Here is a 27,175-nt window from a genome sequence, read left to right as displayed (position 1 = left end):
CAAACAACATCACAACTCTGATGGAACTGAACCAGGTTGCAAGACTGACACTAATTATTTTGCTTTTGTTAAACATTTTTTTTAAGTTTGGACTATTTCTTTGATTTATAAGATGAGCTGAATAGTAAAATAAAAGACATGCACAATTGAAGTCTTAAGCTGCTTGTTGAGTTCCACTGTAGTGATTTCTCACTCAACAATTTGAAACAGGTGTTGCTGTTTTTTTCCAGATAAATTACTTCTAAATGTTGTCGGTTACAGTATTTATGTTCATTCATAGTGAATGTCATTCTTCGGTAACCTTTTATTTATACTGTAAAACACCCAGTGAGGTGACTGACCAGTTCTGGATCTATCTGCGTCAGTAGTCAATGTGTGAAGAGACCTGTGAAAACACTCTACATCGTGGTCATGCACATGTTTCTAAACCATGTCTGATTCAATTTTTCTGCAGACGCTCTGTGTTCTCAGAGTTCAGCTGCTCTTCCCGATCCTGGAATGTGTCGCTCACTGTTATGTAACTGAAGGCCTGTGGAGGCCGGATGTGAATAGTTTCTCTGTGTGTGTGCCTGATATGTGTCAGTGTGTGCAGTGATTAAATCTCTGCTGTAACTCTTGCAGATTTGTAGAAACAATGTTTACAGATATCATACAGGTCCTATTGTGTGTTATCTTGCTTGCCTGAAAAGACTTTTTCATTACTCAGGTAACTACAAATGCACCCAGGGAAAAAAATGACCAAAAGCTTTGGTTGGCTATTGTCTGAAGGTTTTCCATGTGGAAGATAACATTTCCACAACACAATTATTTTGGGAACTTTTCAAGGCCTGCCAGCAGCACACTGAGAGGCTTTTGTCTTGGCTCCCTATTGTTGAAGGACTTGAAACTCAAAGAAACCAGCATGCTACACAGCTTGTGCCTGTATAACTTGGAGCTGGATCCTTATATTCTGACTGTTCCCATCAATGGCAAATATATGTGTAGAACAACATTCCCCAAAGTATTCCATATAAAAATACATAGAAAAGTACATTTCATAAGGTGTCATTCCCATGCTAATTGCTGTAGAGATTGCCTTAAATTAATTATGCTTAAAAGTAAGTTTTGTGTCAAAAATGCAACAAAAGTTTTGAAATTCAAACAGATCAGGCTTAAACTAAAACATATCTTTTGACATGTTGAGAGGGAGCATATTTGTGTTTTCTCTTTTCTCCTCAGTCCCCGTTAACTCTGTGTAATATGCATCTAAATGACTAATCTGGAACAGATATTAAAATTAAATCAGTTTAATTTTCACAGTGCAGTGAATTCAAAAGAGCTGTTCTAATCTGTTAGCCAGTGTTTCAAAGAGTCAAACCCCTTGCGAGCTCAAAAACTGAAAAAAGGCTCTAAGAAGTTACAGAGTGTGAAGCTGCAATATGTTGGTTCAAGGTATCACATAGGTTTTGGAATTCCTCAGGGCATCTTGTTGGGTCCTTTTTTGTTTTCAAGGCAGTGGATTTCTTTCAGTTGTATCACTATCAGCGCTCTCATTTGTCTTCACTGGTAAAAATAGAATCCAACTACATGTATGAAATCTACCACTTATCCTCCAATGTGCCTTTAATTTTACAAACTTTTAGTCAATAAAGTGGAATTTTCTTACTTGATACCTTCAACTGTTGCTTGTATTTTGACCTTTGGATGAGTCAAAACTAAAAGGCAGCATTTGCAGATAATAATTTAAGCTCAATAAAAAGATCACTTTTGCAGCACGGTCTGCTGCAATGTTTGTGAAGCTGTACTGTTTCTCAGATTTTTCTGAGTAATTCCTGTGCAGCAGGATTTGTGACTGGGAGTCAGTCAAGAACTTAACCATGAATTTGTGTTTCTGGAAGTGCATGGCGGATGTGCAGCTGCATCTTAAGAGCTTTTTCTCTCCTGGTTGTTATAATGGTGCTGCTTCTCTCATGGCTCTGGGCCTGCAATGCCTCACTGATTAAAAAGCACCCAGACGACTGTTCGGGGGAGCTGTGAGGGTGTGTGTGTGTGTGTGTGCAGTAGACAAATGTTGCCCAGTCCTGCTCTGTATTTTGAGCCCATTTTTTAGACTGTGACAGAGCACTGAGGGACACTATCAATACACTGTGGCCCTTTTCACTGTTGTGTTGTGTGGAATTGAACCACAGTCTTGTAATTGGATAACGACCCACAGGCCAGCGGGTAGAAGTGAGGGTAGAAATATGGACCAGGAGAGAGATGCTATAACTTTTAAGTTCAAACCCTGACATTTAGAACAACTTCCAATATGTTGATTAGAAATAAAATGTCATAAACATGTAAATCTGTCAAGCCTGAAGCTGAGCTGAATGCATGAGTGGTTTCTAATTATCTGACTCCACTGACGCTGATTCTCTGCTGCCTCTGGAGTTTGAGAGTTACTGGCAGAGATATTTAGCCTGATGGAAAGATTGATGCTCTGCTTTAAAGGAAGACTCACAGATTAAAAGATTGTTTTCTAATAGCTGAAGTTTAAAGTTAGTAAATGGGTTGGTTGTATCTTTAAAAAGTGGTTACCAGGTTAAAATGTAATCACTACCTATAAATAATGATGTGTACGATTTTTTAGTCTTTTTTTTGTTGGGCTCTATGCTGTGGGTTTGGAGGGAGAATAGAGCCCTCAGCTGTCTGTGTAGCAGCACTATTAAGCGGTGTCAGGACAATGTGCTGTTGGTAGCGGTGATGCAGTACTGTGCCGTGTTTGTTGACATTTCTGTGCTTTGCTCAGTCTCTAAAAGTGTCTCCTTTTCTGGATCTCACAGCACTACATCTGTACTTCCTGCAGCTGCCTCCAATTTTTTCTTCTTTTGCAATTTAGTCGTAGTTTTGTTCCATTGGTATGTTATTCTGTTAGCAAACAGCTTTTGTATACACTACTGCCACCATCTGGTAGTAATGAAAACTGTCATTTTCAAATGAGATTAGATTTGTAGTAGCCCCTTTCTTTTTCAAAGAGGAATGAAAATTCAAAGCTTCAGAAATAAGTACCCATCCCAAATGATATGTCAAATGAAGGCTCAAACATCACTAGAGTCATTTGTCAAGGAAACTTGTTCTTGTTGGCCTGAAATGCAATTCATTTGTTGTGACAAAGATGTAACACTAGGCAGGGCTGTATCTCTGTAGTTACTACAAAAGGGCAACATCCAGTTTATAAAAATGAAGCCTATGCGGAAGTACTAAAAGTTGCTGTTTATCTAGAATCTGCTTGAGGCTGGCTGCAGAGAGACCGGAAGTCACGTACACATCCAACCAAAAAAATTGATTTTTGCGGCATTAAAAAAGATATTTACAGCCAGGTTCAAAAAATGGGTTGGGTCTAAAACGCTAATGTCACTACCGGCACACACTGTACGGTGAGTGATTTTTTTTTCTAACTCTGCAGTTTAGAAGTCATTAGGATCATTTGATTGTTCAGTTAGAAACACAGCTCAGGTCACATGACTGGCGGGCACCCTGTAGCTGTTAGAAAGAAAGAAAGTATAGGGCTGGCGTTGTATCGAATGTGGCTGCGCCCGCAGATTGGTTTAATTTCATGGTATCAGGAACAGACAGGTGACGTTGCAGAGGCTTTGTCCATGTTTTATACAGTCAATGGTTACTACCCAGATGAAAACGGGTACAGATTTTGCTTCTGAGCACAGTGTTTTATCAGTGTTGTGATCTAGTTAACTTAAATACAGGCAATGTCTGGTTATACTGACAAGTACGTTTTTTTTTAGCAGTGTGTATTAGCACAGGCATATTGACCTGCAAGGAGAACTGAACACCAATGGTGCTAGCTCTGCAAGTGTTAGCCACTGTGGCTAACCAGCAGACTCTGCGGCTTTGTGTTTATCTGTATTGTGCTACACGTTGGCTGTTGCCAGAGTGAGTAGTTGGTTAGCCCGAATGTAAATTGATTAGGAAATCATATCTGAATCTGTAATCAGATAGAGCTCTATCTACAAATCATGGATTATCTCTCAAATTTGTGTCTCTCAGAATGCTGTCATCAATTGAAAAGGTGTACTTAAAAAAAGTCTTCAAGCAAGGTTGGAAAATCTAAACCTGCCAAAATCAGTGGTGACCAACCCATCTCCAGTCTGCTCTAGGTGGGCCGACCCATCTGGCATTTCCAGAATTGCCAGATTGTCGGTTAGGGCCTGGCAGAAAAGCAGAATGATTAATCTTTTTACTTTAAAGTGGAGTTCTTTGCATCCAAAGTAAATGCCAAAAGTAATTTCTGAGTCTAGCCAGCCCTGTGACGAGAACATTAATCGACTCTCTGCCACTTCCTGTGATAATGTGGCTCTATTTCTTATGCAGCATCTTGCAGGTTGTCTCTGCCTAGTGTAGAAGTTTTATTGTGCAGTACGGGAAATATTAATGTGGTATTTTGCCCCATCTCAAAGGACTGTATGAAATCTGCCATGGCCTCCTACACTACTTGCGCTGTGGGCTTGTAAGGTTTTCTGCCTGTAACCATCTGCAGTCCATCTTGGTCGAATATTTGTGTGTTCAGCAGCGGGATGGGAGGAGACTGTGGAGAAACAGTAGATGAAAAGGGAGAGGGGAAGACGATCATACAGAGGAGCTAAGCAGAGACGTATTAGACTGCAGTGCTCACAGAGGATGGAGGAGAGACGGAGCGAGTACAGGAGAAGGGATTTGGTGAAGCTGAGGAGGGGAGGGGGGGCATTATGGATCGAAAAAGGCTGAAGAGAGTGAGAAGTGCTGGAAACTGACCAGAGAGAGAAGAGGAGAAGGAGAATTACACAGTCAGCAAAGGGAAAGAGAGAAGAGGGCTGCAGCTTTGGAAACAAGATATTTCCCTGAGATGTTTTGTATTGACAGTCGTGATCGCAGCTGTGTTAAATCATCCTTCACTAATGCTTGTCAGGAAATTTGTCTTGTGCTTGAGATCAGGAGCTCAGGGGATGCCATCCTTCAATTTGTTTGTGACAAAGCCAATCAGGCAGCAGCTTTTATGCTCGGTCAAGTTGAATGTAATTCAACTCAGACTACGAACATTTTGTGCTGAGTCAAACAGAGCTGAAAGAGTCTGTTAGGTATTGGGTTACTGGATTGTCAGGAATCTATTTATGACATTGTCAGACAAATCCATTATTTCTATATTGTTCAAAATCAAATAACATTTATTTGACTGATTTATGCTTTCAAATCAGGATTCAATATGGTCTTTTAGTAAACAGTGCAATGTGCCCAATATTTTGATGATTGCCTCTGTCCATTTCTCTTTTTCCTGTCACGTTACATTTGCTTCAGTGGACAGCTAATAAACAGTCAAATTATGGTTTAGATACATATAATGTCTTCTATTCCTGACTCAACAATGGCTATGTTTACATGCAATCATTAACCCTTTCATTTTCAGAATTTTAGCAATATCTCGGTTGCACAAGGCCACGTAAATAAACCCTTTTTAAAAACGGTTATATGCTCATACTTTGATTTTTAAAAAACCCATAAATCACTGCTAGGTTACTCCTTTTCTAACCCAAATATTTGGTCATGTATATGTCTATCAGGTTATCCCCATCAAAAGGAACATTTATTTGTGGTCCGTACATGTTCAGTTCAAAAGGAGGTCTTGGTCTTTTGAGTACAGGAAGTCCTAGCAGTAAAATGGCGGGTTGTTCATTTTCCGTCGTGCTGCTGCTGTTGCTATGAATACAGGAAGAGGAAGCGGAAATGATGTGCATTGCATCATGATGTTCGTGTGTTGCTGTTTTGATCGGGAAAGCATGTAAATGTTAGCTCACGCATGTAAACTGGTAATGTTTCAGAAACCGAAATATTGCTCTTAACCTGAATATTTCTTGCGCGTAAATGTTGTCAATGACATAACACAACATATATGACTCCTGTGTCGTCCACCACCCTATGCGTTTTCCTATAGTTTTGAATCCATGCTTCAATTTTACAGAGCAAAATAAATGATGCCTAATTTAGAAAGTATCTGTATTTTAAAAGAGTAAAGCAAAATAAACCAAGACTGTGGAGTCTATTTGACACAAACTCAGTACAAGCTGTAAGGAAATTTGTGTTTGGTAGATTGTTGCTTTGTTGTAACAATGCTTCTTGGCAACAAACCCCATACCACTGGAAAGCCTGTTTATTTTCCTTTTACATGGTGTCACATTTGTAAGAAACATGCATTTGTGGGATGAGCAGCAGAGCTAAGTTTGTGGGATGTGTCCATAAAAGTTTGCCAAATGTTTTCTGCTGATGCCAAACAGCCATCTACTCTTGTTTTGAGCTTCTGGTACCCCTAGGTGCTGACAATCAGGTGTCTGATCAGTAGATGTTGGCAGCACCAGGCATGGGCCTTGCTGTAGTAAAGAGTCAGCATGCCACCTTTGACTGGTTAGATGTGGTCTTTCTTATGTTTCCTTTTTGTTTTTGGAGAAACATTTGGAGAAACAATCTGAGTGGAGTGAACCAAGCCAAGCGATAGTCTTCTGTGTTTGAAATGATGACACAACCTCACTTTTGATCAACCCAGAGACACACAAAGAGTTGGAGCTGAGGTGGACTTTCTACCTCTCTACCAAACAACTACAGCGCACGCACACATCCATCAACTGAGCGACTAATAATGTATGACTCACATCATCTTAATGGATGGGTTATAAAAAGAAAATCAGCCCATGTACAGAGTCGAGGAATGAATAAATGTGCTGCAAACCAGAATATAAGCGTGTAATATTTTGCTGTAAGATCTGGAAATTTAACATTGGATCTAAGGAAGGGTCCTTGGCTCTTGTGGACACAAGAGAAACTGCAGTTTGAACACTTCTGTGTTAGTTATACTTCTTGATTTAGGATGTTGCCCCTTGGGGAAGATCAGATCTAACGATACCATCTTCACACAGCTGGGTCCTCACTGTTCCCTTTAGGACTCAGGTACACAATAATCCTCTTCCACTGAGGCCTTAATGGCACGGGTGTAAAATCAATAAAGTCACAGCTGTAAACACTAAACTTAATGATGGCAGAGCGTGCTGCCACGGCTCAAAGGGACACAGATATATCAAAGACATCAGTCATGTTATTCGAAGGGAGCAGCTGTGACTTCCCTGGTATATGTCCAGATATCTGCTTTGAAAATGATCTGTTGGTGTAACCATAGACTGTAGAGTGGACAGCGTGGCTCTGCCATATACCATTGTATGGTTTTGAAGCCAAATACCCCCGTCACAGGTGCAGCCATTGGTAGCAATTGTGCAGCCAGAGTCTACAGGGTAGAGACTGTGAGGGATTCTGGGAGAATCTGAGTGGGGCAGGGTGATGAAAATAGTAATATTTTTTTTCTTCTGAGAGTGTAATCACTTCTTGACTCTACTTCCCGACATATTTTACAATCCCCGAAAAAAAAAACAGATGAAAACAGCAGCTGTCAATCATCGTTAAACGTGAAGTAAAATCTTGTTTTTAACCTCTTGGAACTAATGAAAACAAAACTTTTTAGGAAAAAGAGGACTTGAATACAAGACAGCCAAATGGTGTCTTTAAATCACCACAACTATCAGACATGGGAAACATTTCTACAAGGTGTATTTATTTTTTAAGGTTTGACCACAGCCCATCTGGAATGACTGGGGAGATGGATTTTTTGACCAATGCTGTGGCCAGCCAACAGGGGGTGCAGTTTTTGTGGCAATCTCACTTCGGGCTGAGCAAGATGACATCCATTTTTTTACAGTTTATGTTTGTAACACACTCGTACAAGGTTTCAAAATGTCCAATTTTTCAGTTTCTGCATGTAACTTTCTATGAATAGTAGGTTTGATTTTGACGTGTTGAAGGATTTAATGCTCCCTCTGAAAAAGGACAAAATGTTCCTGTTTAAGTTGAGGCAGATTTTCCCGCGAATTGCAAAGGTATGTTTGTGAAACCTGACTGTGTTTTGCTATCAAATGCTGTACAAACTGAGCATTCAAGCATTTGTCTAATCTCTGGTCATTAACTCTTCAACTGCTTCTATCATAAGTTGATGCCTTTGTAGTTATCCTCCATCCTTTATCCCCCTGAGCATATTTCTGCTAAAACTAAAGGAAGTTTGGTTCTTGAAATGGTTTGGTTGCTGCAGAATCCAAAAGATATCACAATGCTTGCTTGATGCTTTTTAAATTTATACAGAAAATGAAGCAGATCAGCTGTTATGGTCCTCTTATTTGCATTTGACTCAGCTGCAGCCTGCCTCACTCCTGGCTGGATGTCAGCTAGACACTAATACCTGTCACAGGTGGCTGCATGCTAACTCAGTTATGCAAGCACCTTTGAGCTCCTCAAGTTCTAGCAGAGAGACAGAAGAGGACAGAAACTGTCTCTAAGCCTTCAGAGAAGCTGGGATCGGGGTCAGGTGGTAATCTTTAGCTCAGAATGCACAAGGAGTTCAGAGGAAAGTTGGCTCATAGGCGAGTGTAGGTTTGTGAAGCAATGTTAGAGTAACGTAGGTTACCGGTTGGTGTTGCTGTCACAAAACAGAAAAGTAATTCCAACAGTGTTGAACATGTTTGCTTGTTTTAGCCGTTTAAGCTCCTGCTGGTCCCGTCAGGGTATAGGAGTTTTGTTTTTGAATCTTAATTGCAAGAAAAATCCAATTTATTGCCCAGTCAGCATTTGCAAAACAAAAACACTCTTCTCTTTTTGCTTGTCTGTACTTTTATCTAGACTTTCCACCAACTTCAAGATGTGAAAATCAACACTGAGGTCAGCAGAGGACAGCGATCAATGTTGTAATTTTGCTAATGACTCCACATCAGTGTTTTCATTTATCGATGTTGGAGAAGCACTTTTAAAAAAGCCATTTCATTAAACTTGGTCTCTCCAAGCTCCTGTAGAGATGCTTGAGACTCTGACCTGTGAAGGAGGCAGAGAGATGAGGGAATTTACTCTTCTTAAACCATCAGGAGGCTTCACATTTCCCTTCCATATCAACCTGAGCATGGGCGTCAGCTCACACCAGCTTATTGAATCCAAACTCTGTCTATTTACAGTGCTGCTTTAGATTAAGACTTCCTCATGTGGCTTAAGAAGAGCCATGTTTGGAAAACATTAAACTATTTAAATTCAGTTACTGTAATCTTTTTGTCTGGTTTGACAGACGTTCCACCTCTGGAAATTTCCACGCTGATCTATGATTCAGTTCTCCATGACACTCAATCATTTCCTTCCTGTTTCCTTTTATCCTTCTGCTTCTCATCAGTCTACATGTTTTGACAAACTTGTATGACAAAGAACATTAGCTTGACAAATGACATGATGTGTTATGATGCATGTTGGTGAGGTGACACAAACACAAAGTCCTACAAAACCGTCAGAGTTGCTCAGTTTCAGCGTTGGTTCTATTTTAGCTCGCCTAATCTTCTCTCAGGCTTCGTTTGACACTGCTGTGAGATGGAGAATGTGCGCACCAAACAAAAGCTCTTTTCATTTAGTTAGTGGCATGCACACACACACACACACACACACACACACACACACACACACACACACACACACACACACACACACACACACACACACACACACACACACACACACCCCGAGCAGTGAGCCTGTAATTTAAAAACCAGACAGTTGCAGACAGTTCCCCTGGTGAAGGAGACAAGAGAGACAAGCAAGTTGAACAGAGGACAGATTGAAAGTAAGTTTGGAGTAAAAGTGCTGAAACTGAGACCAGCAGTCAATCAAAGTTTATCAAATTATCATTCAAAGGAAACTGAACAGTTTATAAAATCAACTTTTGTTTTAACAAACCACACCAATGCCTAAAAGAACCTTAAAATGTGTTGTATACATCAGTTACCCCTAACATCACGACCACCACTATAACCTTATGCAAAACCAAATACAGCACATCCTCCTTGAAACTACCTTTACATTATACTGAAATCAACTGAAAGTCAAATGGAGGGCTCACAATGAGCTACAAAAGCAAAGTGACCATCAACAACATGAGTAACAGTAACTTTTAATGTTATAAACTGTTGTTGTGAACCTTTACTTTTATCAAAGAGAATTGTTATTTGCATGCAATGAGTTATATTTGGAGGTATGACTCTGTTCTGAGAGCTCCCTGCTCTTCCACAGGAGGATGTGGAATGCTGAAGCTTGAGTTGGGGAGAGCACACCTCCCCACTTGGGGGCCACACCAGGGATGCAATAGTCCAACTTTTAACGCCCCTATACCAATACCAACAACTGGGCTTTGGTATCGGAAGATACTGCTAATGATCCAACGACAATGATACCAAAATTAATTTGAGAGTCTGTTTTGGCCACTTCAGGCTTTCCTAACTCTGAAAACCAAATTCATTTGAACCGACTATTACTATTTTATGGGATAATACATGTGTAAATGCGTGGTGAATAATAGCCAGAAGATACAATTTGGGTGAAACAAATGTGAAATACCTCCAAACTGCTGAGTCACTGTAGTTACCTTCCTTCATGATATTCTCGTTCCGCTGAACAAAAATCCACAGACCTACTTGTGCTGATGATGTAATACATGTTGTAAACATGGACAAGCATAGATCTTATGAGAATAGATCAGTTCTATGGGTAAGCCCTTTGTAATTGATATCTGATCTAACTTTTCAAGTCTTTATTGGACTGATATCTGATATTAGGACAACAGGATTAGACTGATGCAACCCTTCAGCAAACAATCTAAGGCAGGCAGAGCAGCAGCAAAGACCTTCAGGATACAGAACAGAGCTGGGGCAGTGATAGGGATGGGTACCCAATTAGGTACTTTTATAGGTACCGACCAAATTCTGTCAAAAGTACCGGGTACCGATTCACATTAAACCAAAAGGTACCATGTTTAGGTACCTAAATGCATCCCTGTGACTGTGAGAAAGTGGAAGAGTAGGCAATTTCCCATACTGGACATGAACACAGCATTGCAAGTTTATGCATTGAGAAATAAATATGTCCAATTGGAAAAATGTTCTATTTTATTATTTAACAAATTGATATTTTTTTTACCACAAAAACACAAAAAAGTACCGAAAACTGGTACTGTTGAGCACCGGTACCAATTGCCAGGAACCGGGCATTGATACCGTATCGTTTCAAATGTGAAAGGTACCCATCCCTAGGCAGTGACGATGCAAATGACACAGTAGACAGTTTGAGAAATCCAACAGATGGACAATAGATGCTACACATGTACTGTAAAGGATAATATACTTGAGCTAACACATCACTCTTCCAACTCTGTTCATAAGAACTGGGTGTAGCCAACATTACAGCAAAGCGTAAAGATTTGTACTCTCGGAGATTTGGATTATTGCCATTCCAAGTCCAGCAAACACTTGCAATCAACTGGTTTTTGGAAATTAGAAGTGAGTAATGGAGAGCTGAAGAAAGCTACAGATGAGGAGCAGAGGGGTTAGCTCACATCAACTTCAAAACCCTGTTTTTCTTTGGTTATCCTGGCTCTACTTTCACAGTAAACTGTTGAAGACATCTAACAGATGGAAGAAGACATGATGTAATATGTGGCCTACAGTACTGCCTGTCTCCTCCCTTTCCCCTGAGTTACACTGACACAGATTAGTCATATTTGATGTGCAAAGAGCTAATCCAGTATGGGGAATGATTTTTATTTGGAATGGGGGATAAAAAACTTGCGTAATAGTGAGTTATGATGGAAGAAATCTTCAGGATGTGAAGGCTAATGTATTGAGTCAACAACCTGTCAACCATGCACAAATAAATTCAGATTATCCTCTGTTACAGGGTGATACAAATTTGACTAACAGACCCAGTTGTTTGTCCTCTCCACAAAGAGGTTGTCTTCTCTCCTGTTGGTAATAGAAACACAATAGCATTCAATAAACATGAGTCTCTCTGTGAGTGTGACTACATCCATCATTGTAATTGCCGTCTCCTCTGGTTGTGCCTGTCTCCGCCGGTGCAGGGTGTGCCTTCACTCGGATGTCCTCCACCCCGGCTCAGACTTATTCCTGGAAGCACCGCCGGGTTTATGTAAGAGGGAGGATGTCCTTTGTTACAGTGCTGCTTCCCTCTTCCTCTAAGTGTGTGTGTGCGTTTTTTAAGTAGGTCAATTTCCCACCAGCTCCCCAAAACGATGACATACAGTAGTGTGAGTTTTTCCAAAGCACCCACAGAGGATGTGCTTGTGGAGGGAAATCAAAGCTAATTGGCTCTTGCAAGAACTCTCGAAGAATCACTGATTATCGGAGTATCGACAAACCCCTGTGGTGTTTCTCTCCTTCCTCTTTATTCTGTCTTTCTCTGGTTCTGTAGCAGCAAACAAACATGAGGTGAATCTAGCCTTTGATTGATGGTTTTATGGTCTGTTGGTTTTGTTTTTTCACCTTTGGGACCCCGAAGCCAATCATTTTTAACAATGTTTGTCACAACCGTCCATCCTTACTCAGCATCTGTCTCTTGTGGAGCAACATGTTTTCCTCCCAAACCTTCTTTGATTTCCAGATCTTTACCACTTCTGAAGATGGCCTGACTTGTGCCTGTTTGGAAACCTACCTTCTTTACGGATTCTTTGTTGTGATTGCCGGTCCAGCTTGAGCTGTAACTGCACTGCTCAACCTTGCACCATGATTCCTGATGGTGCAGAATCATTTGGTCTGTAATTTTTTTAAAGCCATGCATCCTTCCTAGCTGGTGGTGGCTGCTCCACAACCTAGACACTATACTTAGCATGAATTGCAGGTCTACAAAGATGTTAATAACAACTGGCTTCCACAAGGTCAATGTCTGGTCCGTCTACACACCCCCATGGCACCAGAGCTGAAAGGTTTCAATTCTAGGCAATGTGTGTGCTTCATCGGCTGTGTCTCAGCTCTGGCAGTCCAGGTCCCCTGCAGCAGATACACAGGGATTGATAGATGCTGGAGCATGACTCATCAGTTGGTAAAAGGCAGATAGAACAAGACAGGAAGTCGGCACTAAAACAAAATCAAAGCACTCTGGTTTTCTGAGCGGAACACTACGGGTTGATGCCAGATAGTATTTCATTCAATATTTTCATTCAAGTACATCAATAAATCACTATAATGAGCAGTGCAAGACCTAGAGTCAACAGGTCAGATGTTTTGGAGGCAAATGACTGAAACATGAACTTGAAGAGGCTCATCATGGAGATGTAAAGCCATCGTCTTCATCATTTCTACAAAAAGTCTTTGGTCTTGTGGCTCTAGCCATCTGGGGGCACTGATGGACGACCCACAACAAAGCGGAGATGGACCAGACACAGATCCAGTGGAAGTCTGAGGTCAGCAGAACTGAGTGGGAAATTCTGGTGCAAACGAGCGAAAATATTTAATAGCTGGTAATCCTTTCAATGCTAACATGTACCCTGCAAAACTGAAATTCAAGAAAGTGTTTACACCTCTTTTTTATACTTGGTATGAGCCACATTCACCCGACAAGCCCATAAAAATGTCTTACTTTTAAATAAGAGACAGAAATAACACCTGAATTGTTTGTAAAGTACGATTTTTCTTACCCCCTTGCAGATTTTCTTACCCCCTTGCAGATTGTCTTATTTTCAGGTGTCATTTTTGTCTTTCAATGCAATGAAAGAAGATATTTTTCTGGACTTGTCAGTGAATAAGGCTCATATTGATTATAATTTTTACTAATAAAAAGAACACTTACACATGGATTTCAGTTTTGCAGTATATTATTGTACAAGCATTTAGCAGTGTATCAGATCTAGATGATTTGGTATTGATTTATCCTTGGTGGAATAACAGCATGAAGGTGTCAGTGGAGAAAAGGTTTTGTTGTCTAGGTTTATTTATTGCCAGCAAAAGAGTTTGAGACTTACAAATCGTAGACATGACAAAGTGAAAGAAAAAACTCAAGAAAAAAAAAGGTATCCAGGCTCTCTTATTGAAAAGATATAAAGAAACAGGAGACAGCAGCCAGCACCAGCTGCTTTATGGCTCTAAAACAAAAAAGACTTTTCTATGAAAAAACAACAAAAATCTGAGATTGAGGACATTCCAAACTTGTTGTCATGGTTATCTCGGTTAGTTTTGTGTGCATTCTTCCTTTTTCCTCCCTGGGTTCTTCATCTGCTTGTTTTTCTCACAGGACCGCTCCCCCCTCCCTCCTCTGATTGGCTGGCGCTGTAGCTATGGTTTCTGATGTTGCGTGGGAAATGAAATGTGATTGGCCAGATTCAGCCTCTTTGTTCTTGTTAACCCGTTATCTGAAGGGATCTGCTGTAATCTGATAATAACACAGATCTCTGCAGTGTTATTGTTGGCTTAAGGGGACTGAGGACATGCTTTGTAAAGAAAACAATGTGTGTTAGAAGCCTGACCGGCTCTGAAAAATACTCTTTGATTATTGTGTGACAAATTTAAAGCTGCTTAAATACTTTACTGATACTTTCAATTTTTACAGCAAGTTTTTTTAAAAATCCACTTTTTTGTTTTATTTAAATCTTGTCTATTTTCACAAATGAAGACTTAAAGCTTCAAAGAAAAATTTTATTTATAAAGTTTAAACAGCACTCCCATTTCTGGCTCTTTCCTTGGACGAATGCTGCTTTCTGTGGCTGTGCTGGAGCATAATGGGAATCTGTTCAGTGGTCCCATTCACCAGTTTCTCTCTTTCACCCTCTGTATGAGACTTGAATGCCTGAATAGCCTGAAGCTCATATGCATTTCTGCACTGAGCTGCTCTTGTGTAGGACATCACTAAGTCCTGAGGTACACAGCTCTGCAGTGACTGTGATGAATGCATGACAAATACATAATAAGCGGAGGAGGCTGCATCATGTTTCATGTGACTGTAATGTCATTTTGAGATCATTCTTTTGCACAAATTTGTGACTTTCTGGATGGCTCAACAGATGATTCAGTCTGTTAATGGTCCAAAAGAGAAGCATGCTCAAAGAAGATTGATATACCTCAGAGGTACATGAGCCAAATGATGTTTTTTTTTTTTTTTTTACTGTACAGGCTCTGCTGTAACAATTTTATTAACTTAGTATTGTTTCAGAGTTGTTGCTGTGTTCTGTAAGCAATCAGAGTCTTCCTTGCTCAAAAATCAGAGCAGCTTTATGAAAGCTTTTCAGCATTTTTAGCATATTTGGCATCTCTAGCATTCAGCTTAAGACCAGGCCAGGACATTTCCTGTTTGACTTTGGCCCAGAAACACAAGATAATCATGACAGTTTTGAGCCAGAGTCCTCCTTTCTGAAAAAATATTGGCAAAGTCCCAATGTTTTGATGGCTTTTTAGGCTATCTTCTCTAATTTTCCAGTTGTAACATGTTTGCCGAGCCTGAATTGTCACCATGACATCACATCAGAGGAGGACTGTGACTGCAAAATTTGAAACAAGAAATTAAAGATGTCAAACGATAGGAAAAAAAAAGATGAGCTGCATCCATCAGGGGCACTGCTGCCTCAGATTTTCACGCTATAAAGTAGAAATGAGTCATGAATTTCAAGTAATTGAATCGTCATTTTAACTTCCTTGTTACCCGGGCCTGACAGTATAAGCAGAGAGCAGGGCACCCTTCTTTAAAGATGCGTCATCATGGTTTGCTTAATGTTGTTAATGTTGTTAGGTGAAATCTTCTGTCTGTCTGTAGTTGAGGCTACTTGCTGAGACTTTCTGGGAAGCCACACTGTTTCTGACTGCCTCTTCACAAACCCACATTATATTAGTGAAGGCTGCTTTTTATGCTGACAAAGAATGAATGCAGAATCCTTCCCTGAACGTGAGTGTGTCATGTTTTCTGTCTCTACATGGTTATTTTGCCTACACAGCATAAGAGCAGACAGCAGAGAGCCAGCACTTTAAATCTCAGTGGAAAGTAAACAAAGGTCAAAATGCTTTACATTTGGCATTTACCCCAAAACTGTGTCTATTCCTTCTGTGTATTTTCATCTCAGAAACAGAGAGTTTAGTGTAAATGTCCTGCCAACACTTAACATCCTGTAAACACACATTACACAACCAGCCTGACCTGCAGCTAATCTCATAAACCCATTTTAGCTTCCTCTGGCTGGTGTTTGCAGTAACAACGCTCTTTGTCTGAACCATTTAGTCGATTGTATTACAGTCACTTTCTAATGACCGGAACCATCAGACCTCCAATACAACAGAAGTTATATTTAAAGGGTTGTTACTGACTGAGTGTTCGCTATCTAGCACGCCAGCTTTAACTCAGACTGTCAAAGGAGTTGATTTAACATTAGCCACTGTAAGCTCCATCACGCTGAGAGTTTGGAGACAGACATGTAGATATAAGAGACGTGAAAAGCCGACAAAGTGGATTTCCTGCAAATCTGATTGAACTAGGAATACACTGATCCATTTTTTTTGGTCCACATACTGATACCGATACCAATACCTGGGCTTTGGGTATCGACTGATACAGATGCCAACCTGATACCAGTGTTAAATAATAACCTGCATGCTCCACTGTGAGATAAGACTGGTAATGTTTTGGTTTAAAGGCAACACATGAGTAGTTTGAATTACTGCAGTTAATATTTATTTAACATATAAAATAGTAAAATATTTACCAGCAAAACAATGCTTCAGAATGTACAGAAATTCTATTCAACTGTAAACTCTTATACTCTGTAGACTGCAGCAAAAAACAAAGAAAGTGCATCAGAGGCAACATTTCAAATCACCAATACCTGATACCAGGATCAGTATAGGTGCATCCCTAGATTGAACTAGGGGTGAGTCGTGACTTTTAAACAATCCTTTCATTAAAGATAGATAATCAAAGTTGTTCATGCAACTACCAAAACATATTAATTGTACTTTTTCGATTGTTTTCAACTGCCCCTTCTTGTAGTGTGTTATACCCACCAGGTGGATGTTGTACAGAATCTGACAAATGTTCGCTTGTTGCCATTAAATAAGAAAAAACTTCTATAATACCATAACACATTCAACCAGAAAAGCACTCAGAGAGCGCAGACCTCCACCAAGCATATTGTGATTGTCACGCAACACTTTAGTCCTACTTTAATGTTATACTCCCTTTCAGCAGACTATTTGCTGCAATTTGGTGTTAGTTGCAGGTTTGTAGGATAATCGTGACCATGTCTTGTATTGTTTTGCAAAGCAATCCAACCATTTATCTTGGAGTTATATACACATATGGTGAAAACAGCCCTGACTCTCGATGATAAAGATTTCTTTAAAAAATCCTGGATCCAGACGGTGATCCGGATCACCTCCAAAATTCAATCACTTCTGTCTGATCCTATTTTTAACATTTTTGGAAATTTTAACCAAGATCTGTTTGTTAACTCTCCCAAAGACATAACCTCCTTGGTGGAGGTAATTATTTGACATTTCTTATTTGCACATAATTCCAGATTATTAAGAAACATTTTTGCCTGAGATTTTCAACCCTGAATCAAACACAAAGAGAAAAAACATTAGCATCCCCTTCTTGTGATAAACCTTTAGTATATGCATGCAAATTTAAAGTCTCACACATTGTTCAAAATCACAATTACACAAAGATTGTAGCATGCAAATTAAAATGTTTCAGCACAGTCAATGAGCTAAGTCTGTTCTGATTTAACCCTCTAAAGACTTGAGCAAACAAGCTTCTCTTGACTTCAGACGTTATTTAAAGCTTATGTCACTGTATTTGCTTAAACTGATTCTGAGGCTGTTGCGTTGTTTTGTTTTGTTTTTTGTCTTTTTGCTGCTGAATTTGGCTTCAATTTGCAGTATTTGGTGTCTTTTTAGTATCTCTGGTGTTATGTAACAACAGCATCTCTGACTTTCTGCATGAATCAGATGACTAAAGCAGCAGCAGTATTAGCATATCAGTCCCTTTCTAGCTGTTACTACGCAGGCTATTCAAAATGCATCTTTAGTAGTACGTTCAAACAGGAGAAACAATGATATCCAAGCCTACAGACAGAAAATATTGGTAATTGGTTCAACTGGATAGTTACTCTGGTGATAAAAAGGGACAGGGTGATGATGTCTGATTGATAAGTTGACTAAAAATGCACATCCTTGGTGATTATGACCCCTAAAACCTTGCACAGCCCTTGAGTTTTATCTTAAAGTGACACTTTAATGGTCAGGAACTTCCAGCTGTGTGCTGGTATGCTTAGTCAGGTGATTCTTTTGACCAAGAGTTTGATTTAATGTAGTAGAAGATCTTTGTTTGGCACATATGCCTTGACCTCATCACTCCTTACAGATTTACTATGCTGTGATAAATACCTCCTCTTAGTTATTAACCATGAAAGAGTGCTAAAAGGAGTCAATATCTGTCAGACTTCAAACATGCTCCTCATTGAGTCTGCAGCAGGGGGTCGTGAGCTGCCAGCTGCGTTGGCTGCCCTTCTCCACCTCCCTGAAAGGAAACACCATCCACTCCTCCATCTTAAAAAGGTCATTTGTCAAGAGTGACATCTCAGTTATTAGCCTGCTCCTGAAGAAATCTGTCTGGTCATGCTAACATTTAGCTTCAGACCTGCAGTCTGCAACCTCGGCCGACCTTTCTCCTCTCTGTTTAGCTGTATAAATGACAGAGCAGCCCTGGCTGTGCACGTGCTTGTTATTGTGCTTTAAAGGTCTCATCAGCATTAACATCATCATATTGTTTTCATTATGAAGCTAAATTTGTACCTCTCTGATTTACTTACCTCTTACTGTCTTCTTCTGCTAACTTTTTGGACGTACAGCAGATTTTCTGTTCCTTCCAACTTAAAATATGTAAATCTTCTCCCACACTTCTTCTTCTTTTGTCACCGCAGAACTAACAGAGAGATTTCAGAATCAGAATTTCATTTAGAGTTTGCTTTTAATCAACCTGCTTTATCTGGGATTAGGTTTTACTGAGCAGGTTTAATAAAGGGATTATTCCAGGGCTTAGTTAGCTCTCATCTGGTCCAGGTCATGATCCGGTGAGTCGATGATTTAAAGTTAACTTTCCCTTCTGATCCGGTTCATATTGTACTGAATAGAACTGTACTGGAGGAGAATCAAAGACTTAACACAGGCTGTATGTGATTAACCTGAGTCTGGTAAGTCAGCCGATAGACACTGAGGCTGCACCGTAACCTTGGAAACAGAAAAATCCATGCGTCTAAAAACAGCTGTGCAGACGAGAATACATCCTGATGCTTCGTATGAAAAATGTCCCTGCATTAATTCCAGATAATCGTTAAATCAACACAAGCAAACACTGGAGGAGATTGTCAGCATCTGCTTGCTGTGCAGCTGTTTTTAAATATGATTCTGTGTCGGTTTTGTGTGACATCCAGAGTTGTGCTCTACAAAACAAAGCCCGGAGAGCTCCTTGTAATTTTAGATAAGAGCGAAAGCAAATGGAAAAATAACTTCCAGCGTGTTTATCTCCCCCTGGCAGCCTCACAGAAAAGCTGCTGACAGACAAAATCGCAGAAAAGCTCACAGACGATGCACCAGAGCCTCGCTGCTGAATTCATGCACAGCTGATATTATTAATCTGCACGGACACATAGCAGAGTTAGCATCTGCATCTTTTGATTTGCAACAACGTGAAAATATAAGTGCAGAAAAGTGTTTGAGAAATGGTGAAGTACTCCCCTGTATCATTAGCTGAGCATATCAGTTACAGATATAAGGAAAAACATATAGTGAACGGGTGGTTATGCCAATTGGAAATCTGACAGGGTGAGCAGGACCACAGTGGAGGGTTTCTTCTTTGCAAAACCACCTGTTCACTCCAAATTATCTAGATTATTACCCAGCTCAAGTGAAATATCATTCAGTGTCATACTGTGCAATATGTCTGCACCATCCTCAAAGACAGATCCTTATTCCTGTGCAGAAATTGTTCATTATCTAAAATCCTGCTGAGTCTAACCTGTAAGAAGTAGGAGGTAGAGCACTAATTACTGCTGGCATCAAGAGCTCTCACTTCCTGTTGTCTAATTTGTCAGCTGTAATTAAACCAATGCACTACACCTGGTCTGGGAGTTGTTTATTGACAACAAAAACAACAGCTTGTTACTCTTTAAACTTTGCAGGATGAGGTTTAATCAATGCAGAGCTTGTTTCACAGTTAGGCAAAGATGATGCTGCAGCAGCAAGATAAATGTCAAAATATTTTTTTTAATTGGATTTTTTGAATTAGACAATAACTAATACTTTATACTTGGAAAACTGAGGCAGGGATGTGATCATTATCTGGCTCTAAAGCTGTACTTTTACTGAAGGTGGGGCAGATGATGGTGAGGAAAATGTAGCTGCACTGTGAGTGTTACAGTTATAGGGTGTAACATCAAGATGAGGTCATAGCTCGGTTTGAGAGTCAGCTGTTGGTGTGTGTGTGTTGGTGTGTGTGTATGTTGGCCTCACTGTCTCCACCTCACATGGTGCTGAGTCACCCTGCTCGGTGTACAGTTGAGGTCTGAGGCTCATAGCTCTGCTGCTGGAGCTGCTGCAGATGAGCTGATTTCATGCTGATGAGACTCAATGAAAAGGAGTTTAAAGTGCAAATCTGGAGACATTTAAAGAAGTCTTCAAATGAAGTCCTGTTAATGAACAGTTTCAGGAGGATTAACTTTGATTTTACCAACCTTGTAGTGAAATATTTACATTGTAGAGAAATCCAGTGTTATAGATTAAAATTCAAGGGAAAATTCTTGATTGAGATCTTTTTTCCCCTAGATTCTAAAATTGAAGGGGCTTTAGTAGAATTCGGTGAGAACAATGGGATTACAAGATAAAGTGAGATTTGTGAGATTGAAAAATTCATAACTCAGATTCTTTAGTCTAAAAATTGACTTGAAACCTCAGATTTCTCATTCTCATTTCAGGTTTCAGAGACTGAAGTAAGCAGCTCAAATTTTTCAATTTATCTTTTTTTTTTTTCAACTGAGATTACTTCCCAAAAATTGGGACTATATAGTCTAGGGATGGGTAAAATTTGTGAGTTTCTTGTCTAGAGATGGGCACCTTTCACATTTGAAACAATACGAGACCATTCCCCGGTACTTGACAACTGGTTCTGGTACTCAACAGTACCAATTTTAGGTACTTTTGTGTGTTTAGGTACCTAAACATGGTACCTTTTGATTTTACATGAATCAGTACTTTGTGCTACAGATGAAATTCGGTCGGTACCTTTAAAAGTAACTATGGGTGCACCGAACACAATTTTCTGGCCGATCACCGATCACCAATCTTGGAAAAGCCTGACCTGCCGATACTGATTTTTAATTTTTAATTTTTTCATTTTTAAAACTGACGGCATATACCATCAATGTTCCAATCTTGTTTTATTGATAATCATTGAAAAATACCAGTGAAACAATAAAATCTTTATATTTTAACTTAAACAACCAATAAAGTGTCCTAAGTTTTAGGTCTCAGAGCAAAAAGCAACAATGGCAGGCTGTCAGAACTTCCCGGAGGTATGCAAGATCAGTTTGGTATGCAAGATAGACCGATCACCGATCACTGATCCCCCAAATTTAAGGAAATTGGCACTGATCAATCAGCTGGCCGATCGATCGGCTCATGTCTAAAAGTAACTAATCTGGTAACCATCCCTACTCTTGTCCCTTTCCATACATCTACCACTGAAGCACTGTGGTAAAAAGAAAAATGTGTTTGTCTTAATTTTTGTCTACAGTGAAATTAGCCGTCTGCCATAAATCTCGACTCTACCTTTGCTGATCTTCCAAGTGAGCTTTGGTGCCAGTTTTTGTCTTTCTCACTAACGCTTTCCTTTCCACTCCCTTTCTTGTGTTTTGCAGATGTACCACTCTGACCACGCTGTAGACTTACCTGACCTCTCCTTCCAAATCCCCGGCAGCCCTGCAGAATTAGACCCAGCAAACACAGCGTGAACACAGTCTTCTCTAATCTACCTTCCCCTTCAACAGCACAGAGCCCCCACTCTGCTCCTCTCTGCACCATGGACAGCCCTCCTAAGCTGTCAGGAGAGACCCTGATTGTGCATCACATCCCCCTGGTGCACTGCCAGGTGTCGGGTGGGCGGCAGGGCAGCTGCGGAGGCTCTCTGAAGAGGAGCAACCCGTTTAGCCCACCGGAGAACCTGGGCTTGAGTCGCACCACTTCCCTCCCCGAGAGAGACGTGCTCCAGAGAGAGGCTCTGCTCTACAGCAGCCTGATCCAGACTTCCAGCAGCCCCTGGTCCTCCCACAACGGAGGGAGGGAGAGGAAGGGAGGGGGGAGAGGAGGCAGCACGGCGAGTGATGATTCATCGTTTACCTCGAGCAACTCAGAGGACCAGCTGATCACTGCTCACACATTACCCCGAGCCAAGCCCAGGAACAGGAATCCTTTACGTCACAATCCGTTCCTGCTGAACACTGAGGACGATGAGGAAGATGAAGAGGAGGATGAGGATGGGGACAACCTTAGTGGTTACCTTGAGGACTCTTCTTTTCACCTTCACAGTGACACTAACTCTGCCCTTGTTGACGGGATGGCTTCCTTCCATCTCCACGACCTCGGCTTCGCCTCTGAACCGTTCCTCCTGCACAGCTCGGTGAGCGGAAGCAGCCGGAGCTCCCTGAGAGCCGTAGCTTCAGACCTCTCAAACCACCTGGAGGACCTGGACATCCGAGGCTTGGACAGCCAGCGCCGCCATGGCAGCAGCGGCTCGAACATGTCCATGGATTGTGGAGAGCAGGACTGGGGCGATGAGGATGAAGATGAAGATCACCCTATGAGGTGCGGGCGAAGCAGCAAGACAGGCTCCTACTCGTCTGGCTCGTCCACACAGCACTGCTCCTGCTGCGTGCTCTCCCAGAATTACCCTCAGCACTTCCCTGAAGCCTTCTCCGAGCCTTTCTCTGAGTGCCAGCAGGGCTACGGCAGCGACTCCTCCTGTAACAGCTCAGACGGTGTGCTCGTAAACTTCAGTGCAATCTACAACAAGATGAACAACGGCATCCCGGAGAAACCTCCTCATTCTGGGAACACTAACCTCAACAGCTCCACCGACCACTCCTGCACTTCATCCGTGTCTGACCCACATGGAAACCCTCACGACTCCACTAGAGGGGCTTTCTACTTAGACCTCCACACCTCCCCCACTGAGCCGCCACTGCTGCAGCAGCAGCCCTCCTGCATCGACGGCACCTTCCCTCAAATCCGAGAGCCGCACCTCTCCACCTCCTCCACCTGCTCCTGCGCTGTGGAGCACCAAGGGGCTCTTGACCTCGATGCCAACTGCAACTCCTTCCTCCCTCCACACTCCGGCTCATCTGGAGACCTCGCCTCCTGTCTGCAGAGTCAGGCGCGTCTGGTTGTCGCCACCCAGAACTATTACAAACTGGTGACCTGTGACCTTTCGTCCCAGTCGTCGCCAAGTCCTGCAGGCTCCTCGGTCAACAGCTGCTCGGACGAACACAGCAAAGGCAGCCCGACCCCGACGCAGCCTAGCGAGTACTTCCTGTTCAGGCAGCAGGCTGAGGAAGAGAGCGTTGTAGAAGAAGAAAAAGATAGAGAATCACCAAGGGTAAGTGATAATTAAGATAATTAAGTCAATGTACATCTGAATCTTAAGGGTCAGAATTAAAGGAAAAGTCTTTTGAAAACATAAAATCTCAGACAAAGAAAATGTTAAAGGGGCTGTGAGGGGCTTGAAAGTGATCTTGAAAAAGTCTCCCTTCTAGATATATACCTGATTATAATCCATACTTTAAAATGACATTATCCGCGTTAATAAAGGTTATTTTTAAATGCTATTTTGTGGCTTCATGATCAGGTCCAGCAGGACTGAATTGATTTAAGTCTCTATGACAACACCATACCTGCTGACAAAGTTTAGAAGAAAGAAGAGAGATCTGTGTTTTTCTCTGCTAAAAATGATTTCTGTGATTAATTTTGTAGTGATGGTGGACACTGGTGCCTAACTGTCAGACAAAAAAGGGCAGAAGAGCAGAAAAAAGCTGAACAGGAGAGTGATACAGCCCAAGCGAAAGGCTAACACAGGGGCTAAACTGTTTGTAATAATGTTCATTCCAACCCACATGCAGCAGTTATTCTGCAGTGGTCTGTTTAAACTTGAGTCGATCAATGAGATGAAGAGTGAAGTTACGTTAGCTCTACTTGGTGGATGATGCTCGCCATTGTAGATGGCTCTCATGTTAGTACTAACATAACATATTTCCAACACCTCTCACGCATAGACTGTATAAAACATGGATGTAGCCTCTGCCACATCCGTTTGTTCCTTATACCGTGAAACGAAGCCGATCCTCGGATGCAGCCACATTTGATTTGATGCTGGTTGCGAGTTTCCCCCTGAACAACTACAAGGCGCCCACCAGTCACCTGACCTGAGCTGTGCCTCTGATTAGTCAATCAAACGATCCTTATAACTTCTAAGCCACCAAGTTAGAAAAAAGTTCACTCATCGTACAGTGTTCGCCAATTGTAAAATCAGCGTTTTAGACCCAAGCTGTTTTTGAACCAGTCCGTAAATATGCTTTTTAATGCTGTTAAAGTCAGTTTTTATGGCTGGGTGTGTACATGACTTCTGGTCTTTCTGCAGCCAGCCTCAAGCGAATTCTCGATGAACAGCAACTTTTAGCATTCGCATAGGCTTTATTTTTCTAAAATGGATGTTGCCCCTTGGTCTCACAGCATCGGGCTGTCAGTAGCACTATGAATGGACAGCTACTGAACTACTTCAGGAACTGACAGTTTGCTTGTTGTCACGTTGGCCTACAGATACGTCATAGCAGTAGCCACGTTTTGCACGTTTCGAACCGTAGTGCTACGTAACTGTACTGATAAATACCTTACCTCATCCAGTTGTATTCAGTAAAAAGTTGTCCTAAACAAAGAAAATTTGTTCCAAAACAAATACACGCCTGGTTAGAAGTCACATGTTTACGACAGGGTACGTGAGACTCTGGGCCAGAAGGTGGCGAGGTGGTCCAATTAAGACAGATCCTCCTCATAGCATCTTTAAGGTTAAATTATGTAAGACTTGAAATGGGAAAAGATTATTATATGAAACATAAAAGGCAGAAGTAGACAGTAGATGTTAAGCTGAAGGCCGTGTGACGCTGACAGTAACACTGAACTCCTAACAGCTGTGACATGGAAGCAGTCTGACTCTGACTCTGGCTTAATTTAGTTCCCAGCCACTGTCTGGGGAGATCTGATGTCTGGATTATTTTAGCAGTAATGTTAAGCTGAAGGCTGTAACTATGAGTCAGTAACAGTGCCACTGTGTCAAAGATAATCTGCTGTGAAAGCAGTTTAAAGTTTGTTTGTTGTGAATCTGTGATTTTATCCGACAGTATTTACTGAAAAAGGTTCTGTTTCATTCCTTCCAGCGTGACGATGATGTCGATGGAGAGGAGGAAGATGAGGAGGAGGAGAAGGAGAAGAAGAAGAAGAAGAATCAGCAGGCCGCTGGTGGAGCTGAAGCTGCTCCTGCTGTGATTGAGGGCCAGGTCTACGTCAACGTCTCTCCTCCCATGGTTACCCGGGCTGTCATCGGAGGTGGGACCTCATCAGGAGGCCGTCCCCGCTCTCGCAGCTACGACCGCAACCTGGATCAGTCTCCGTCCCCTCGCCTCGGGTCTCTGGAGCGGATGCTAAGCTGCCCTATGCGCCTGAGCGAGAACGCCGCCCCGACCCCGCCTCCTCCTCCACGAGTCACCTCCTTCGCTGAGATTGCAAGAAGCAAACGGAGGAACGGAAATTCAGGGGGTTCACCATCAATGAAGGCAGCTGCAGATCCATTCTCCTCCACTTACTCCACACACTCCCACTCCTCTGTGGATTTCTCTCCCATCCCCGAGCAGAATGTGGAGGCAGACAGTCACAGCCTGTCACCTGTACCCTTCACCAGATGCTACAGTCAGGGCAGCATCGAGCGGCACCTGGAGGGGGCGAGGGAGACCAGAGCCAAGGCTGAAGGTACACAGCTGTTCATATATTTACAACCGAAAACTTGGTGCCAGATTTACTGACCTGACATCATATTCATCACCAGAACGGCAGGCAAACAATCACTGGTTAGTTTTAGGAGAGGTCTTTTATATATCAACATATTGCGAATTAACTATTTGCTTTAAAGAGGGGGCATTCTTCTGTTCCATATTTTAAAGATGGATATAAAGTTACAGTGCTCTGTGTTCATGTTTACTATGTGCAGATTCTCAAACTGCTTCACAGTCACATGCTGTTGAAATCCCAGAATCTGTTTGTAAACAGATCCAAGTTTGTCTACAAACAGTGCAAGATCTTTCTGGATGATAAGGTCATTACATAGGAATCTCTAAGCTGTTAAATGACATGTTGGTGTAGTGGGCTTCGAACAGCCTATAGCTCTACACTTGACAGGCCTCTAGAGAACTAGCCAATCAGAGAGAAGGGACTTTGTAGAGCAGGGAGCCTTAAAGTGATACTCCGGGATGGAACAAGTTGGGTCCCTTCACAAGGTTTAGGGCAGAAATTACCCCTACAGCAGTGTTTTTGTGCAGCAGAAGCCCAGGGCACACGCACCAAACACCCCCTCCCTGCTCCTCTGCCGGTTTCCTCTGCACTCAGACGGCGCCATATTTTACTTGACCAAAAACACAAATAAACAGACTCCCACCGAAAAAATCTGATATCGGTCTGCATTCACGCTTTATTTAGAGAATTTTCAGCACGTTACTTTCACACAAAAACACCGCTAAATAAGGCTCTAGTTCTCATCGTGTCGTAAAACGGCGCTACCTCCGTTGCAGAGCCACAGCTGGCTACGGGACGCTCGCCGCTTAGTGTATCAGTCTGCGCACGCGGCGTGCCAGATATAAACAAATGCAGGTACTCTGCCTGGATGAAGAGACACGATGAGAACTAGAGCCTTATTTAGTGGTGTGTTTGTGTGAAAGTAACGCGCTGAAAATTCTCTAAATAAAGCGTGAATGCAGACCGATATCAGATTTTTTCGGTGGGAGTCCGTTTATTTGTGTTTTTGGTCAAGTAAAATATGGCCCTGTCTGAGTGCAGAGGAAACCTGCAGAGGAGCAGGGAGGGGGTGTTTGGTGCGAGCGCTCTGGGCTTCTGCTGCACAAAAACACTGCTGTAGGGGTAAATTCTGCCCTAAACCTTGTGATAGGACCCAACTTGTTCCATCCTGGAGG

General features: G+C 41.7%; 1 protein-coding gene across 2 annotated transcripts in view; it reads left to right on the top strand.

Annotated features, from left to right (window-relative positions):
* rusc2 (RUN and SH3 domain containing 2) overlaps window positions 1-27,175 on the top strand; it is a 50,047-nt gene that overhangs the window by 2,424 nt on the left and 20,448 nt on the right. For both annotated transcript variants that reach the window (XM_074669963.1, XM_074669962.1), the window contains exons 2-3: window positions 21,809-23,541; window positions 25,373-25,961. In XM_074669963.1, coding sequence (XP_074526064.1) covers window positions 21,970-23,541; window positions 25,373-25,961 — 2,161 coding nt within the window. In that variant the 5' untranslated portion in view covers window positions 21,809-21,969. The remainder of the gene's footprint in view (window positions 1-21,808; window positions 23,542-25,372; window positions 25,962-27,175) is intronic.

This window comes from Halichoeres trimaculatus, unplaced genomic scaffold (genome assembly GCF_033239565.1).
Source record: "Halichoeres trimaculatus isolate MK-OKI-2021-1 unplaced genomic scaffold, fHalTri1.1 fHalTri1_scaffold_5, whole genome shotgun sequence".
NCBI classification, from domain to species: Eukaryota; Metazoa; Chordata; class Actinopteri; order Labriformes; family Labridae; genus Halichoeres; species Halichoeres trimaculatus.
Note: the sequence above shows the minus strand (reverse complement) of the source record. Positions and strands in the feature narration are given on the sequence as shown.